The 19991-nt window shown below is 39.1% G+C and overlaps 1 protein-coding gene across 1 annotated transcript in view; it reads left to right on the top strand.

Moving 5' to 3' along the window:
• ptprn2 (protein tyrosine phosphatase receptor type N2) overlaps positions 1-19991 on the top strand; it is a 127933-nt gene that overhangs the window by 10802 nt on the left and 97140 nt on the right. The window contains exons 2-4 of the mRNA XM_044176772.1: positions 4991-5041; positions 12088-12201; positions 19074-19330. Of these exons, the coding sequence (XP_044032707.1) occupies positions 4991-5041; positions 12088-12201; positions 19074-19330 (422 nt within the window). The remainder of the gene's footprint in view (positions 1-4990; positions 5042-12087; positions 12202-19073; positions 19331-19991) is intronic.

The following is a 19991-nucleotide window of genomic DNA, read 5'->3' as shown; positions in this document are numbered from 1 at the left end:
GAGGGTAGACACCCATGCTGTTATGTCCCCGACACGCTGTGTAGCTGAGATTTTAGCTCAAGGTGAATTGTTTTGGTGTGTGTGTGTGTGTGTGTTGATCCTTGCCTGCTTATACAGAAGATGCACTTGCTGCCCTTAATAGCAGTTAGTTGTAATAAGGCAGGCGGGGGCATCATGGGAAAGTGTCTCTCTGCTACACAGCTGTGGAAAAGAGGCTTTGGAGAGGTCCAGGCCACAGGTAATTGATCCAGGTTCCCGTTTCTGCATGCATTTCTGGAAGTGTTTTTATGCAAAACCTCCATAGCATATTGCATGTGATTTGCAAAGACTGAGACAAAATGCTGTAAAATCTTTAGGGTTACTATCTCTTATTTCACAGTCTTCTGAGAATGCAGGCCACTAACTACTAATAAATCATGTTAAAAAAAACATTTACTGACTTACTGCATCCATTGACCTTCTGGATTCTCCCTGCATGCTGTAGTTGTAAATTAGGTCACACAGTGCGTATTTTGGGAGGGGAAGCTGCTGCAGATGTACAGCACCTGTAGTTAGCTTACAACTAGTGCTGCTGCTAACAATTATTTTCATTATCGCTTAATCTGACAGTTATTTAATCATTGCTTGAAGTCAATAAAATGATGTTTAGTTTATATATTATATATAAAACTGACAGAGTAGTAAATCCTCAAATTTTAGAGCCTGAAACCAGAGACGTTTTGGCATTTTTACTTAATAAAAGACAATTAATCAATTATCTAGAGCTGCAACAATTAGTCTGACAATTGATTTTAATATATATATATATATACATATATATATGTATATATATATAGTAACATTTATTAATTGATAATTCGATAGACAGAAAATTAATCGGCATCATGGGCTCAGAATTTATGATGGGCATTTTTAATATTTGCTGATATTTCATAGGCCAAACGGTTAATCGATTAATCGAGTAAGTGATAGTTACAGCTCCACTACTATCAAGCAAATTATTGTTTAATTTTCTGCCGATTGGCTAATCGATTATATGACTAATTGATTGTTTTACTGTAGCACTACTCACATCAAATCAAATGATTTTGCAGAAGGGTGAAAAAATAAAGATTACAGATTGAACAAGTTGAGGTTTAAGTGTGAGTATAAGACAGATAAAAGTCAAAAATCAATTAAAAAGTGCACTCAAATCATCTCTGTTGATCCAATAAATCCCACTGAGGCTGTACTTACTGAACTTGACTAATAGTCACTTTCCTATTGATGAGCTTCTGTGATTGAACCATGGTGAGGTTGACATGGCAACAGAGCGCTCAATAGCAAGCATAACACTTTTTTTGGAGAGGTCATTTTCTTTGTGAAATTATCTTGTAAGCCTAGAATTACAAGACAATGTGGCTATTCTTTGTCAGGATGCTTCATTAAGATATAGCCTGGACACCTTTTTTTTTCCAACCGGCTTTCTTCCTCAGCCACGACAAGTGTAGCATCTTTTTTTTTTTTGCCTCAGGTAATCAGCAGCATCCACTGTGATTGCATTTTAATTAAAAGGCTCCATTTTAATCATCTCTGGCATGGTGTTGGAGAAAGGGGATGTGGTGTTATCAACCCTATGTTCCTGCCTATCACATACACAAGCACACACACACACACACACACTATGTCTGACTAACTATGCTTGGCTGGATGCTTCATTAAATGGAAAGTCGTAATTAATATTGAGAGCTGACAAGGCCTCCCAGAGAACCCAATGAATTAAGCAGGGAAGTGTTGAGGAGGTGAAGTTGAATGGACTGACACTAATTGCAGAGCGCTGAGATGCTTGATCAACAGGGAACAGGGATTCAATCCAAGTGGTGGCTCTGTATGAGTTTGGTATTATATATTTTTGTTGTCCTCTTCAAGCTTAATCTAAGTTCTGGTTATATAAGAATGGATGGTATACATCATTTTTGCTTGAAAAGTGACCTAAACGATTAATCAATTACCAAAATACCTGCAGATTAATTTTGTTTGATTAATTGTGTTTCTGTCCACCTGATGAATTTAAGACCAATATTCACTCTTCTTTTAGCTCTGTTTGGGTCTCCACCAACTCCTGAGGGAAATATCTGGCTCTGTAGCTGCTAAATGCTCCGCTGTGTTCACCAGCTAGTTGCTTACTTTGTCTGTCTGCTGTTTGGTGCTAGGCAGGTAGTGTACAGTCTGTTCATTACAACTTTTTTTTGCTGAAAACAGCTGCCTGCTGCATCTAGAAATGGCCCTGATGAGAGTGGTAAGAGTGAACCGAAACAGTAAATGTGCTGTAAAACAAAACCAAAAAAATAGCTGAAAGATGCTTAAATGCTCCGTAGAGCTACAGGGACCTGCACTGTTTGTTTGTCACTACGAGTGGCCATTTTTATTTAATTCACTGATAATATAAAAATATTGATTAGAGCAGCTTTAAGTTTTCGTAAGGAAGTTAAAATGTGTGCTTTAAAGAAATGTAACAGTTTTTTTATGGTTTCCTATAATATTATATATAGTGCCCTATAGTATTATGTATAATATCTCTGGAAAGGAGTATTATGGATCTGCTATGGCAGGAAGTTTTGGAACAAAGTCCATGTGCAGTTTTCAACCAACTGCAGCATTTTAGAGTTATGGTTAACTTGCAAAATCAAGCTTAATCTGTCCATGAAAATGGGGGATGTATGGGGTATAAAATAACGAGTTGTCGGAAAAGCCATTTGTGGTCTTGGTTTTCGAGCGGTAAGTTGTTTGTCTTCAGTTCAGGACATTCTGCCTTTTAGTTTTGTTCTAGAGAGCTGAGTGACCTTACAGCTCTGTTATGATGCCTCATTCTACATCATAAATAGTCATTTTGCTGACATATTGAAACCATTACCTCCAAACAGTGTCATTTCATGAAATGTGCCCTCAACTTCCAAACAAAATGGCTGCCTACTGTGTCTGTATAATCAAGTTATCAAGACTGGACTTTTAATAATTAGAACAGACTAATGACCCTAATGATGGATCTGCAAAGAATAAACTTGACGAAACTTGGAACAAGTCAAAAGTTCCTGTCTCATCCACACCTGTCCTGATTATCTGTGTGAATTGATTAACAGACTTCTCGCACCTATCTCTTCTCATTATTAAAAAGGTCTGACAGAGGCCTCTCCTCCTACTCAGCCTGTTCTTAATTCACAGTCATGAGCTGCTCATTGCTGTCCATCGAGGCCACCGGGCCAAGAGCGTGTATCCAATTACGTCACTCCAACTGATGAGCTGAGGGAGGGAAATAACAAACATGAAAGACTTGAAGAAGGAGGGCTGAGGCTTGGCCTAGTTGTTTACGGATTGTATCTGTGTTGCTAACACTGCAAACACCATAAACTCTCTAGTATGAGCCTGTTAAGAGCTTATTGAACAAACCCAAATGCTTTGTTCTTAGTGGCTCATTTCTTGGCTGAAGGTCTGTATTGTTGTCTGGGCTCGTTTTGACTCTGTATGTGCCAATACATTCAGCCTAAAAGACAGAAGACTATTTATTTTCTCAGAAGACTATTTATTTTCTCAGCTTTTCCTGGAAACGTGTAAATGTGGAGGATCACCTGTGCAGATCGGCGAGCAGAACAATCAGTCCTCTGCTCGCTGCAACTCCCACGTGTGAAATATGAACACAGGGAACAGCTACCCATAATGCTCCTGCCATCTGTTCATTTATTAGTCTGGAACACCCAGCCCTAGTCCAAGCGTTAAAGTTCATTAATATTCATACAACATTCATATATGGAAACGTTGCCCATGGAGTTGGGGTATTAGTGTCAGAAACAGGATAGGAGAAGTCACACTAATTGATGATTGATGGCTCTGCCATTAGCAGCGAGGGCCGACAGCCAGAGTTAATGCAGTACTAAGCTGTACTTTTATAGAGTGGTGACATATTTAGAAATTGTGACATTGGGCTAATTTTGTACTGCAATATAGTACATTTTCTGTACATTCAGCCATCTGTTGTATCTACTATATATGGTCATCGCCTCCATTTGTATCCCACCTGCTGGTATACAATTTCCCTCTAAGGGAAGGCTGCTGCTAATTTTCTTTACACATTAAAGGAATAGTTTGACATTTTGGGATATACACTTATTAACTTTCTTGCTGAGAAAGTTAATAAGATAGATAAGAAGATTCATACCACTCTCATAACTGTGTGGTAAATTTGAAGCTACAGCCAGCAGCCGATTAGCTGAGCTTAGCCTACAGACTGGAAATGGGGGGGAAACAGCTAGCCTTGCTCTATCTAAAGATAACAATTATAGTTTATACCCTTTGATTTTTGTAGTGATAAAACAGATAAGATATAACATGTTAATTAATGAACTTTAGAGGTGCTGGAAGGTGGATGTTGTTACCTTTGGAAAGAGCCAAGCTAGTTATTTCCCAGAATCAGCGGCTAGCAGCTAACCGGCTGATAGCTGTAGCTTAATTTATAACGGATATGAGAGTGGTATCAGTCTTCTCATCCAACTCTTGACAAGAAAGCAATTAAAAATACTTCACAAATCAAACTATTTCGTTAATCTGTCCTTTATTCGATTAATGTATTAATTGTTTAGACCATAAAATGTCCAGAAATGGTGAAAAATGCCCAAAGGTGACATATTCAAAATGCTTATTTTGTCCAACCAGTAGTACAGAAGGTATTCAATCTACAATGATATAAAGAAGACAAAAGCAACAAATTCTTCCATTTGAGAAGCTGGAACAAGAGAATTTTGCTTGATAAATGACTTAAACGATTAATCGGTCATCAGAATTGCTGTAGAGCATTTTTTTGTCTATTGACTAATCATTCATTGACTAATCATAGTAATCTTGTGTGTTTTGGCTTTCATAATTCAAGTTGGGAGTCTTGTTTTTTAAAACCATGTTGAAACCACTGTGTCAAGTGTTGAGCTGTATGTAAAAAATTTTTCTGTTCTCTCACCTCCAGGTTGCCTTTTTGAAGATGAGCTCTGTACACCGTATGAATTCTGCGTCAATGGTAAGTCAGACTCAGAGAGTCGTGTACGCCCACCACACCTCATTATATTGTACGTCGTCCCTGGGGTACACAACCATCATCGACCCAACACAGTTCTAAAACCGGCCTGGCTGTTTTTAATCATTCAGGGATTTATAGATAGATGGTCATTGGAAAGGTTGTTCACAGCATATGTTTCAGCTGTAAATATGTGTCATGTTTAAGAAAAGCATTAAAACATCTACGAGCCGGACTGCAACAGTAAGAACGAGCACAATATAAACAAATAATAGTTGTCTCATCTCATTCATCTAACTAACTAAAAGGCTTATGATCAATATCAGTAGCATGTTTTCCCCTTTTAAATGCCAAGGTTTCCCCAAACCGCAAATGGTCATGACCTCATCTACAAACCATCTTGTCTTGTGAAGATGGATTTCTCTGTGTCAGTGGTTGCCATGACAACGTGTCACCTGATGAATGGAGGGGAAATGTCAAGGCTCTTCACAGTGTGGCATTCAGCAGAATCACACAGCAAGCTTTAGTTTTGAAGAGGATTGATAGCATGTCGATATCGAGGATCATCTTCACGACAGAGCCATCGTGAAAGGTTAATGTATTCTCCCATAGTGGAAGGTTTCAACTCAGGATACCATATTGTGCTTACATGGCTACTGGGAATCCACATCTATCCCAGTGCATGTTTGTTTTTGGTCCTCATGGGCATTATGATTAAATGCCTGCACTTTGAGGTTGTTTGTTTTGTTTGACTGAGTTTTGCTCGCTTCATTTACTTTCTGCAGATTCATCATACAATCAATTTCACAAACAAGATGAAGCCAGCAAAAGGAGCACTTGCTCGTTGGCAGACAATAGAATTACATGCAAAACATGATGTGACCTATAGGAGACAGCATCGAGTAACACACAGGACAAGCAACAAAAAACAGGACAAGTACCAGTTTGAATATTAATATGTTAATAAGAAGAGGAGGAGGAGAATGACCTGAGATAACATTATGTTTTGTGTCTGTAATTAGGAATACAAGTAGAAAAACACAATAGGCATATTGCACAGAGAACTAATGAATAACAAAAAGTCTTTATAATGAATGTCAGCAAGCTGAAGAAAAGAGATGAGTCTTAAAGAAATAGTTTGACATTTTGGAGATCACAGTTATTTGCTTTCTTGGCAAAAATTGGATGAGAAGATTGATACCACTCTCATGTTTGTACGTTAAATATGAAGCTACACCTAGCAGCCAGTTAGCTTAGCATAAAGACTGGAAACGGGGGGACAGCTAGTCTTGCTCAGCTCAAATGTTTTGTTACAGAGCCAAGCTAGCTGTTTTTTCCAGTCTTTATGCTAAGCTAAGCTAACCTGCTGCTGGCTGTAGCTACATTTAGCATACAGACATGAGATTGGCATCAATTGAACTATGTTTTTTACGATAGGTTTTAAAGATATCTGTGGAGGGGGTAATATCTAACAGTGAGGGGTAGTCAGTAGTCTTATGTATGCAGTATGTTAGAGATCTCTACCCTTATTTCCATATTAACCCAGTTTAGGAGGAAACAGGGAAGGAGCAGGCAGCACAGAAGAGAAATATAAAAACTGACTTTAATTACACATACTGCATTGGTACAGAGGGGAGCTGTGTGTATCCTACTAGACTGAAATTGCTGACACCTCGACAGCAAAACCTCCAGAGGCAGAGAGGAGGGTCGTGGTGGGTGTGGAAGTTTCGTATTACATTAGACTATCATCCAAGACTATGATGTGGATGGTCATTTCTTTTGAGATTTAATGTTTCTCATTTCCTACATCTTCTCATCTTCTATACATTTTTTTTACCATGCTTTGGCCCATGGAGCAGCACTCAGATTATCCCTCTCACACTGAAATGTAATTACAGGCGCTATGCTCGATAAAGGCAAATATATACAGGCAAGAAAGACTAATGTTGGATTAATGTTGTACCTAATATGCAAGTAATGAGACATTATTTAGTTGCTTCATAACCCCTTTACTCATATTCAGTCTACGCTCTGTCATTCTCCATTGGACTCCTGATGAGCAGCAGCAACAGACAGAGGATGAGTGGGAGTAACTAGGTCTGCCACTTCAACTCTTCCCCAGGTCCCTGAAGGAGTAACCTGGTTTATTCTGGGCTGGGCCAACCGTGCTCTTCCTCACCCGTGCTGTTGCCATGCAAGGTGGCTGAGGGGAGGGAAGGGTTGCGAGAAGGAGCTGCTCTCTGTGGTGTCAATCAACACTATTTTATATGTGGTTGACTGTCATTTACAGCGCATATAAAAAAATGTATTCACCCCCCTTGGAAGTTTTCATGTTTTATTATTTTACAAAATTGAATCAGAGTAGATTTAATTTGACAGAAAAAGCCCCTATAAGGTCAAAGTGAAAACAAATCTCTACAAACTGATTTGAATGAATTACAAATATAGAATACAAAAATACAAAATATACAAGTATTCATCCCCTTTAATAGGACACACCTAAATCATCACTTTTCGCATCAAACCTTTTCGCGACTGCTACATTCAAGCTTTCTGTTCTCAGATGGCACATATGAAGTTTACAAAGATAATGTTGACCGGTTTACCACCCGAAATTCTGGGTCTTCGATTCCACACAGAGGCAAACAAAAGCAGGCTTCTCATTTCTAGCTGACGACCGTGGATTTTGTCAGCTGACATGACATGCTAGCAGATTTTATCAGCTGTGTATGCTAATGCTAACGCTCAAACTCCTCAAGTTGGTTGAAACCTCTGTCTCTAGATGACTTTTATAATGTTTCCAGCTGATTTGTTTTAAAACAAGAACCCTGTAATATGTATATGGTACAATGCTAAAATACTGAGGCTAAGGCTATGTTCCAAGCAATCATCACCAACATCGTTTGTGTATAGAAGGGTAGAGCAGTATTATAAACAAAATGAAGAATGGGGGAAAATACAGTACAGATGTGCTAAGCTGATAGAGGCCTGTCCACACAGACTCAAGGTAATTGCTGCTAAAGGGGCATGTACTAAATACTGACTTGCAGGGTGTGAATACTTATGCAAACATGTACTTTCTGTTTTCTATTTTTAATTCATTTAGATCAATTTGCCACAATAAATCTACTTTAATCAATTGTTGTTAGACAGTAAAACATGAAAACTTCCAAGAATGGTGAATACGTTTTATAGGGTACAAGTAGGAGTCCATTTTTGGAAAAGGTTCCTTCCATATGTTCTTCTACTGTAGCTGTTATTGTGTCATCGATTAAGTAGGTCTATTACCATCCTGCATTTATCATTTGATCTTCTGCTGTCATGTCTCATTTTGGAACCATGGTGCTCATGGTGGGATTTGTTGGGTCTCTGTAAATAATATTATAAAGAGTACAGTCTAGACCTGCTCTATAGGAAAAGTGTAATATGATAACATCTGTTACGAATTGGTGCTTTATAAATAAAATTGAATTGAATTGAACTGAACCAACCTCTTCAAATCTTTATTTCTATCTTCAAGGGAATACTTTCTCAGAGGTTCTTCTAAAAGGATATGTGATTACCCTGAGACCGGAAATGCATTTTAATTTGATGCAACTCTCTTGCGTCTGTGGCTTACTGCTATGATAAGCTAAACTAAAGTACAGTGGATGAGTGCTACATGTTTCCCTGAGGGCACCAGTTGGCTCCTATTAAACACTTAACCAACAGTGTTTTTATCGATTGGTGGTTATCTTGCCTCCACTTGGGCCAATATTGTCTGAAACGTCCACACTGTATTCTAGATTTAAACGATTTAGGTGATGCTTCTATTGATTGAAGCTTGCAACAGGTTCAACTGCAGCATAAACACTTTAAGTAACCACTACAAAATCTATAATCCCAAACAATCTGCATGGGCAGAGAAAGAGCGCCAAGGCGGTCGATGCTAATCCAAGACTAAGTGAAGAAACAGTTAAGTGTCAAGGATACGAGACTGTACAAAAGGTTTTACAAAAGACAGAAGCTCTTTGATGGCAAGTATGTGGGGGTATGATGGGAGAAGTAAACAGATGTGTTAAAAATAAATGTAATAATAGACCTAATTTATATTCCACAGCCAAACTGAATAGGCAGAATGTTTTGATGCAGCTCTGAGAGTCTGGTTTGTCTTTATTAATTTCTGTATTTAACATGCAGATTGCAGTGTATGCATGAATATAATTATCATTTCAAAGCCACAATTTTCACATAAAAAACACTTCATTAATCATATCCTGATCACTTTAGCTTTTGTTTCTGTTCTTTTCTTTTTTAGCAGACTACATCTGGACCGTCTCGATGCATTGATTTCGCCCTATTCGTTTTCATGACATGAGTTGCACAGCTAATACACCTGTTCCGATTCGTCTTAATTTGTCTCCTGGGTTCCTCCTCCCCTCCTTCCGACGTACAGTCTTAGAAATGCTTTGCTGACTGTCAGCTTTAGTGTTTGCTCCTGTTATCCCAGAGTATTAGCTTTCACAGTTTAAATAGCTTTAGCAGCAGCAGGGTGTCGCACTGTCTGTCACAGTGGGAGGAGAGACAGTGTCTGGATTTAGAGCTCTTTACCTTTTTTGGCTGAAAATCTCCTTCATTCCTGTCAACATGGAGCTTATCCAGATATAGCTTCTCTTTAGTGAGAATATCCTTGTTTTGTAGGATTGTACATCTAAGTATTGATTGATTGATTGATTGATTCTCTGGCCTGTTTTATGCATTACTGATTACATAGATTGAGGTTCATTTGCATTGCAGTTGCCGTTTGTTCATCACAGTGACAGCATTAGACTTATCTTGCAAGGAGGCACAAATTGATCTGTTGTCAGCTTAATATTTCTTTAAACTTGATGGATGATCATTAGAAAATCTGCTCTGCATGATAGAATTTGCTTCATTCCGAAATAGGCTTGAATGTGTTGGAGCTACATAGATCTCTTACACTAATGCTGTTTGTTATCTGCTGACAAATTTTATGGAGAACTCGCTGATATTTAATTGCATTGCATTTCTGTGTTATTTTCAGATTTGGACAACCCTTCATGCACCAGACACATGCTGCGCTCTTGCAAGCCTGAAATTAAAATGTTGTTCTTAGCTGTCAGAAATAGGAGGGGGAAATCTATGTTTCCTGCAAACTGTCAACTACAATGAACCATTGTTGCTTGTCTTGATAATCTCAGTATTGTGAATACACACTATAAAGCGACAGAACAGTGCTTTGTGATTTATCATGCGTGTGGCACCTCGATCAATCAGTCAATCAATATGTTATATTTGTCAGACAAGGATTTCTTTGTTGTAAAATACATCTGGCTTCTATTTTTAATGCACTAAATCCCTGTGTGTCTGTGTGTCTCGTTGCTATCGGGAATGTCCCTGACAACAGAGAAGGAAGTAACATGCTTAATAGTGGCCATTGCCATGGAAACCAATGAGGGATGCAGAGCATCAAACATTTAACAGTTTCCCATCACTTGTTATGTCACCAGCCTCCATTCATTTCTTACGTAATATGTGTTGTTAGCATCTAACTGGGAAAAATCATACCAGAAGTCCTTGACAAAATTTTATAATATAATGATAATATATATTGACCATGTCACCCGCGATAATATCATTAGAAAAGAGGGTTTGTTGGTGAAGAGTGACGAGACAGTTGATGTCTGTGATCATCTGTGCATCGGTATGTAGGAAGTTTTCCTCTGTGCTGCTTGAGATCCCAAAATAACTCTGTAGCATTACACTGTGTTGTCTATGCTAATTCACTACCTCCCAGGGGCTTTTTCCTGTACAGAGCTGTCATTTAACGAATCGCAGGCAAAGGGGGCGGAGTCAGGATAACACCCGCTTCTCGTTTAGAATAAGAATTCAATTTCGAGCCTCGTCTGATATCACATTGTTCTTTGTAATTATCAGTCACTGAATTTTACACTGAACATGGCACTGTAATTACATTTTTAGTCGAGGGTGAAAACCAATGCTTAGTGATGTTTAAATAGATGAAATAAAAAAGTCAATGTTTCTATTTTTCACTCTTGATACCAAGGAGAAGCTCGACATCCCCCTCACTGTGTCAAAATGTTACATCACATTGCAAGATATTATTGATCGTAAATCCTCGGATATGTACCCATCTATATTTATATCTCCAGTGTAAAAATGGTATTGGAGGAGAAGACAGAAAACTGCAACATGTAATGGACATCAGTGTTTGTGTTTTCTACAGTGCCCAACATGTCACTGAGCATCAATCATCCCATTGATGTTTGCTGTCATTGTTGGACATCTTGGGGCTAATTAATGGGATGCTGCGGTGCATGACAGAGTGTTAAATCACATCATTACATCCCATCTAATCAAAGTGGCATCCTCACACAGTAGTATGCATGATTGCACACATGCACACGCACACACACATACACGCGCAGAAGAGGTGGCTCAGATCGAATCTGCAGGATTCATCTCCAGAGATCATCTGTGAGGTGGACTTTCATTTTGTGAGTTTAGCCAACAAGATGCATGGATTTATCTCTCCAGCTGAGAGAAGGTGACAACGCGGGTCATTTATATTCCAGGCGTTACATCTGCACACTGCTTTCTGACCCCCTGAGCCTCAGCATCTTTCTGAGGTCTAGACCAGCCATTGAATTATGGGGCTGATAGGGACTCTGTAGCGTGGGTTGCCTAGCAACCTGTATTGAGTGAGGCGGGAGGCCTGCTGATAGGGAGATTACTAGGGTCCCTGATAAAGTCCTTCCTGCCATGAACGGCTGCTTATCGTGGTGCTGTCAGAGGAAAAATGTCAGCTATTAGCTCCCCCAAAATAGGAAGTCAGGAGACACAGAGACACTGCAGGTGCCACACACCATTACAACATTTCAACAGGGCAGGTAGACGTCATTTTACTTAACAATCGATGTCCAGAAAAATTACTTACATTGTCCTGATGTGTGCTTCTTATTTTCAGCTATCACAATACATCCTTCATGAACCTGTTTTCACCGTTTTCCTCTTTTCTTTTTCTGTAGATGGAGTATTTGGAAGGTGCCAGGAGTTGGCCGGTGCAGACCTGTACACATACGATATTTCTTCCTCTGCTCTGCAACGCCTCAGGATCCTCCTACAGAAACTGGCCCGCAGAGGTACAAACTGCCCGTTTCCCTGTCTGTCTTTGTCCAAGTGTCTTTCTTGTCTTTTCAGCAGCCTTTATCAGTCATGTACAGGGCTTACAGCAAATGCTTGTCAACTGCCATTGTGTGAAGCAAGCCAAATAAGCCAAGCTGTCTCTTTGGCTAGTATAGCACAACGCCATTGAGCTAGAACAGGTCATTTGACTCATATCGGGCCATTGTTTTGCCATCATCGCCTAACTCCTGCAGCCAATCTAATTGGCTTGTATGCTGGAAGGACATTTAGAGCTAATTTTGTGGATGAGTAACTGCAAGGTGTGTACTTGTTAGACTCTCTTCTCCTCAATCAATGGCAGCAGCTAATGTGTTTGTTATAAAAGGTTACATCTTCAGGGGCATATAGTGCATTTACTATGATGATAAGATGTCTTCATTACAGAAGTAACTGTTTAGCTCATTATGAATGAAGTTACACTAGCAATTTAAGAATCAGCGGTTCAAGTTTCCCAACCTGGAGTCATGCTGAGAATTTAAAAGTCTCATCAGTACATCTCCACAGTTCTGTCACGTTAATATGGACGATTTTATATTCATGTCTTGTACTGGCTGTGGAAGACAGAGCTTCTTCTTGCTCATGGTTGTTACAGTGTGAACAACAGTTAGAAATGATTGGAGCCTCCAGACAGTCTGCTGTTATGGATCCATTGCTGTAACTGCTAAACAAATGGCTCTGGCGTGTCTGTTTCAACAAGTAACTTGGGCACTCTTCGAAAGTTTTTTTTTCTGCCCATGAAATGCCAACAATTTAGTAAAACATAGCTTGAATGTCATGTTTGTTGGAAGATATGTACTTTATTTTATGTTTATGTAATTGCTAAATAATTTCATAGGAAGTTTCCAGTGAAGAAATATGTACTCTGGTACTTATTATAGGTGAAAAAAATCTATACATAGTGTTCAGTTGGTACATTTCTAACCAATTTATTCCAGTTAATTGGTTGTGTAACCTAGAGAGTATGTGCACAGCAGGTCAGCTGAACATGCAGAAATGTGAAACATGTCTACAATTCAACATACATGGAGAGTAAAGTTTCCAATAAAATAGGTGCCTCTATTTTCCTTATAATTAGTACTAATTACATGGTAATTAGTACTAATTAGTACTCCCTTCTCAGGGAATTATTAATACATTTGTAAGAAATTACAGACTCATAAAATACAGTGTTAACAAGCAAATTGTGAGAAGATTGTGTTGTTTTTTTTCTTCACATCCCTGTAACTGTAGTCATAACCCACCAGGGGGCAGTAGACACCTTTAATACAGACCGTGACCATAAACATCAACCCTCCACACATAATTGGTTTTGCAGGCCACTCTGAGCTTAATATCTTTTAATAGGCGTGAACCAGTGTTGAAAATCATTAAGAGTAAGCAGTCGGCCAGAGGAAATCAAAAAAAAAAAGAGGGGGAAAAAATGCAGTGATGAATATTAAGCCAGGCGAGACCACACATTTATTCTAATTACTGCTTAGAAATAAACAAATAATAGTAAGAAGGATGAGAGGGGATCTGGTGTCTATTTTTTTTTTCTGCTTCATTTTAAGAGGTGTTTAATTCTTTAGATGCTTTTCATCATGAGTCTTGTTCTGTAACCTTGTGTTTTTAGACACACGTTTACAGATGCCGCAGACATGACATCATCACTTTGAATAATTTTTCTCTTTTCTGTCTTGTAGAATCACATCCGCAGACACAGAGCATTATCTTCGGATGAGTCCACAATGCACTGTTAATGCTCGGTGGCACGTTTTTCTTATCAGCTCAACAGCTATTGAAGTGTCATCTTTGAGACGTGCGGGACTCTTTCTTTTTTCTTTTTTTTGCCCAGACAGGGTTATTGAGACCATTGTACTGTAACCTAAATTGAAGAGATGAAGGGGGTGGGGGAGAGGAACATCAATGAAATCGATTTACAATCCTCTTTATCTTGCATCGGAGACGCAGGTAGAAATCACACAATCTCTGCTCACTTCACAACACCAATGTCATTTAGATCAATAGGAACTGACCCTTGTACAAAAGGGCTTGGGTTGTCTGGATGTGTACCCATTGGCAGAGCAGATTGTCTGGTATTAGATCTTCACCACAATACATTTTGAATGCAAGGCCCTGTCATCCAACTGCAAATGACTTTTATATTACACAGCACCCAAAGCCAAGCAACTTTAGTATTCACTGTGTGCTGCCACTGTGTGTCTACACATTTCATAGCTAGGCTGCTGTCATATTACCTTTGAGTCATTATGGCTCTGCTGAATGTGGGTGTGTTTGTGCAGACTGGGATTGTGTGACGATACACACAGGAGCTAATTCAGTGACTAGCGTATTCATTTGATGTACAATATAGTAAAATGATGGAGCATTTAATTGATGGTTTGCTAATCCCCGCCCCCGAACAGCAGTTGTCCAATCATAGCTTAGCAACTGTAACCAGGCACGGCAGGTCTATCCAGCTTGTTTAACCAAGATTACAACTGCAAAAGTGTAATAAATTGATTAAACTTTGTCTGCTCTATTGTAAATGCTGCAAATGTTAGCATTCCTGACTAGCTTACTACCTACAGTAGTAACCTAGCTTTAGCTTTATCTACTAAGGCAAGCATGTATTTAGCTAACTATAATATTCATTGGTTATTCCTCGTCCTTAAATCCTTTTCTCTTGTAAAAGTGTTTGAAAATAAGAATACGCATACATTTCACTACTGTGTTGCTTGTCTAAGTAGGTTTTTTATGTTAGAATCGATAACGATAATAATTTAATTGACTACAGTACTTGGGCTAACTAGCTCTACCCTGAAAAAAAAACACGGACATTGCTGCTCCTAATAAGTGAGGATGCTGACTTTTTGCCTGGGACATGTTAGTTTTAGCCTCAGTCTCTTAGCACATTATCATGTACAGTATATAGGCATTATCTGTAAATGTAAGAACGATTTAGAGGATTCTCGTTTTAAAACGTAACCAACAAAGTCAACTCACAATTGTACATTAGCATTAGCTTACGTTAGCTAGTGACAGTTGATAAAATCTGACAGTTTTCATTCAGTCGATGGCTAGAAATGAGAAACCTTTTTACTTACGTGTGAAATTTTAGACCCACTATTTTAAAAATGTACTAAGAATTACGAGTGATGAATCTGTCACCTTATTATAAACTGCATATGTACCATGCAAGAATGGAAAGCAGGCATAGCAACAGTAACTAAGGGGGGCAGGGCTTAGCCAGTGGAGAATTGGACTCCAAGAGAAATAAGAGTTAATTCTGCATTTTTTTGACTAGTTTATATCATATTTTTCCATTCCTGGTCAGTTGTTTTCCTGTCAAGCTCCATACGCTCAACATCAGAAAGAATCATGTCAGAATGAAACACTGGTGTTCTTGATATACCACGTTAAACTACACTAACCTGCAGTCGATTGACCTCCTGACCCTGTGCAGAGCGGTGGAAACTCTCATAGTACAGACAAGTGAAGTAAGATGATGCATTGTGACATTTGTATTAGCTCCATTGACAGGAATCATCAGTCAGGGAGAATCAGTGACCATAAACTGGCATTATGTCACTCCAGTGCTACTGAAACCTCATGTTACTTATGGTTCTACTTCCTGCACAAGCATGTTTTCTTTGACAATCAACAAAAACTGTTGTTCTTCCTCATATTCTGCTCTGTCTGTTCCTTGACAAGCTTGTTAGATGGTACTGGAGAGAAAAAACTCACACACTAACATGCCATGTGAAAACAAGATTTTATTGAATCATTCAGCGTGAGTCCATGAAGTCTGTGAAGGGGGCAGGATCATTTCAAAGAAACCTGCTGCAGATTTTTACTCTGAGCAAAATGATTTCCTCCACAGGCAAGTAATTGTTTGTTAAATGAACTGTTTTGCAGTATGAAATGACTTCAGTAGAGGTGGCCATACATGTAGTAATTAGTATTATCTTGGCCTTTAGAAGGCTTTCACTAGATAGAAAGTATAATAAGCCCTTTACCCTTTCTGACCTGCCAGTGGATCAGTCATTACAAACTCATATTGTGCAGTCAAACTTTGTTTAAACCCACAGAACTTTATTTTAAATTCTAGTGGCAATCCCAAAGTTAGATAGATACCAAATGTATCTGGCTGGAATTTGGGAAATGTGTATAAAGTAATGTACAATATTTCCATTTTAAGAAATAGTGCAGCCATAAAAACACAGAGTGTGGGTTTAAATATTTCATGACTGTCAGCATCATATAGCTTCAGTGAAGAGCTGGAACAAGTTGATATAAGCTGGTGGAATAAGATGATTTTTCTTACCGTAAAGCTATCTATGTGTGATTTAATTATGTAATAAGAAGATAACAATACTCAGTAATGTTTTTTAAAGTAGAGCTGAAAATTAAATATATATTCATATGTTTGGGTCTGCCACACGATTGCACCGTTGGTTTAATTTTAGTGTCAAGTTTGGATTGACACATTTCATTTGGACTAATTAGGTAGAACTTGCTGCTAAATAATTCACACTCTCTTCCATTAATGCCTTTAAAATCAGTTGGTGGACAGAAGTAAAGGAAAGGGGAAAATCTGCATTTCAAAAACACCAGATGAAACTACAAGACGTGTAGACAGGATCCCATCTAATGGCCTTTGAATATTTAGGCCCCCCTCTCTCCCTCTCTCTCTGTCACACAAACAGCAAACAGACAGGAGCCAACAGAAATATCTTGCTTGTCTGAAAGCTGTTGCGCTAATGGCACAGCGTTAATTAACTGAGGCATTTGCCTGAGACGGCATGCTATCCTTAACAGGCAAAAACCGGCAGCACTTGGTGATGGAACCTGCTCTTTCTCTGGACTTACAGATGAATTTGCATGACATTTAGCTCCTCAGTGCCAGGATAATCAGCTGAGAGGTTGATTGAGAGGAATCCAACCGTAAAGGCCCCACCACTTTTCTTCCTGCCTTTTTCTTTTACGAAATGGCTCATTTTGATTCTGTAATTTGCTGCGGCATACCTTTCCCCTCAAGTGTGCCCATCACAGACACACAAAACATGGTATGTATGGAAATGAGTGCATTCCCCAGGAGACAGAGGGGATAGAGGTGTCACAGTCAATGAAGCCAGCCTCATCCCGTTGTGGCGCCATCACACTCTGAACCCATTTAACCATCTCCAGTTAACTGCAGGTACCATATGGATCCTTTAGGGCTAGAGACTGATTTCCCCATTGCGACTGATGATAGCATAAATGATCATCACCTCACTGATATATAACAAGTACACACCACGTCGGTTAAGCCATGGGTAGTTAACTGTCATTGTTGTATGGATGGATGGCTGAGCTGCGTTCCAGAACAGTGCCAACATACGCTGCTTTGTGCTCCATTCAGCGCTGCCAAGAATGACTGGAGGCATCTGTAGCTGCTCTGCATTGCTCAGATCCTCATCTGGTGCTTATGAATATCTATGAGAATACCCAGTGTCTATGAGTGAGAAACCAGGCTAATGAAGACATTCTGCGCTGTTGATACATTCATTTTTTCGTATATATTTAAAACCCAGGCTGTTAGTTTATTGCTATGAAACATGTCCACATCATTAAGAGCAGCATTGTTTCTTTAGATGAGTCCAGTAAACGGTTAGGTATGTGGCATCTAAGAATCTAAGCCTTCACCATATCATAATTACTTCTTTCTCATTAAAAAATACTTATGCACTGGAATGAAGTGTGATATGTGAACATCTTGGCTCCTTAAAAACAGTATAATATCTTTGGTATTTCTATGCTCTATGCTGATGGAATGCTGTGCCTCTTGGCTCATTGGGAATGGGGCCATGCTTTGGGTATCTTTTTTGCTTGGGTAGCTCCATCTGGTCCTGGCACCACTGCGCTTTGCCCCTGCCCAGGAGTTCTGCATCCCAACTATGTGTTGGCAATTAGCAGAGATGTTGGCAAGGCGTCAGGCTGCAGTGTGACATTCTCCCAGGGATTGTTGACTGGCTGTGGTGTGTGTGTGTGTTTGTGTGTGTGTGTGCATGTCTGTGTATACATGTGTCCATACCTGTGTGTGAAAGTGTAGTCATGGCTTCCTTTTAGTGTGTTGTAATTTTAGACCTCCTCCACTCTACCATTCTGATTCATCCCTGCTGTTTTGTTTACGATGTAAAGCTGAGAGAACTACAGTATCAACAATTTTCCCAAAGCAGAGAACATAGATACTGTATGGTCACCATTTATATGAATACTGTGAAACATTTCCACTATTTCCAATCATATAGATTGTTTGGAATTTTTTCCCCAGTATTTTAAATATTGTTTACATCTAGTCTTAGGATAAAGGTAAATTTGTCAGTTTATTGTATTGACAGTTGCTTACCAGTCATCCTTTGTTGATGAGTTTGCCTGCAGCTGTTTCCATGTGATGTATTTTAAAGTATTTTAAAGAGATATTCCATACATTTATACAGGCAATAAAAGACCAATTAACCTCTATTCTAAATATTTTCATTTAATCTCTTTAGCAATGTCAAGCAATCATAGAGAAGAAGAATTAAAAGAAAAGCCATTTTGCTGCCACCATTTATTTAGTCCCTGGAAACAATTTTGGTGTCACAAAATATCAATAACAGAACTCTTGCCAGGACCTTGAATTGGTAGTTTTAGCTTGCCTTTGCCATATGTTATTCCAGTCATCTTCAGTCTTTAATCTTATATGCATCAATGAATATGTTGACAAAATTAGGTCCACTAGATATCTGCAGAAATCTTGTTTTTTCAAGGTTATATTGATTCAAGTGGTGTTTAAAATACCCCACCATGACCTCTTTGTTTCCAGGTTTGACATGGCAGGACAACATCACTCAGCAGGTCATCTCTAGAGAGCTGTCCAAACTGAGGATCATCCCTCTCCGCCATCAGGCCACACCCTCAAGCCCCCTGACATCCTACCGGAGCTCCAGAGACAGGAAACTGAGGCCTGCGCAGGCAGAGCTGAGCAGAAACCTTCAGCAGTACCTGACGGGCCTGGGCTTCCTGCCGCAGTCTGAGGTCAATGGACAACCAGGAATCCAACAAGAGGGTGCCAACATTCAGGTAAGAGGCTCATACACTGTAGACTTATAGCAGTTGCTGACATTGGAGTGACTGGACAGGTATGACAAGTACACAAAAATCATACAGACTATTAATAGAAGAATTTTAAGTGGGCACACCACAGATTTTACACATGAAGTTCAGTTTACTGAGTACTAATGTCTCTTCTGTGGCTCTGGAAGGAGCTTTCTAAAGTAAAAAAAAAAAAAACCCTGCTGATGTCATCAGGGTTATCTTGGCTTGGGCTTGAGACCTTTTTTATTTTTACCAGAAAGCCTCTCTTTACCACAAACTGAAGGTGTATGGTTTGAGAGACGAGCGCATTTAGGAGGCAGGGAGGGTCTAATGAAAAAATGCTATCTAGCTGTATTATGGGAAGTGTAGGATCCAGTGTTTTTGAAGCTTAAGCTATACTAGAGAGGCTAAAAGTCAAGATATCTCAGCTTCTGCTGCTTCAGTCTTGGCCATTTTCAACTTCAAGGAAGTGACATATTAAATTGCTGGAGTCCTACAAGAAGCTTATTGCATTGTAATGTCATAATGTAACTGCTTGGCTAAACATATAGCATTTAGGTCCAGGGTTAAGCCTGCAAATATTGGTCCACAAAGTAAACAAACAAAAAAAACCACATTTTCCTTGGCTAAATTATGGAAGGGCCTC

This window comes from Siniperca chuatsi, linkage group LG19 (genome assembly GCF_020085105.1).
Source record: "Siniperca chuatsi isolate FFG_IHB_CAS linkage group LG19, ASM2008510v1, whole genome shotgun sequence".
Taxonomy (NCBI): Eukaryota; Metazoa; Chordata; class Actinopteri; order Centrarchiformes; family Sinipercidae; genus Siniperca; species Siniperca chuatsi.
Note: the sequence above shows the minus strand (reverse complement) of the source record. Positions and strands in the feature narration are given on the sequence as shown.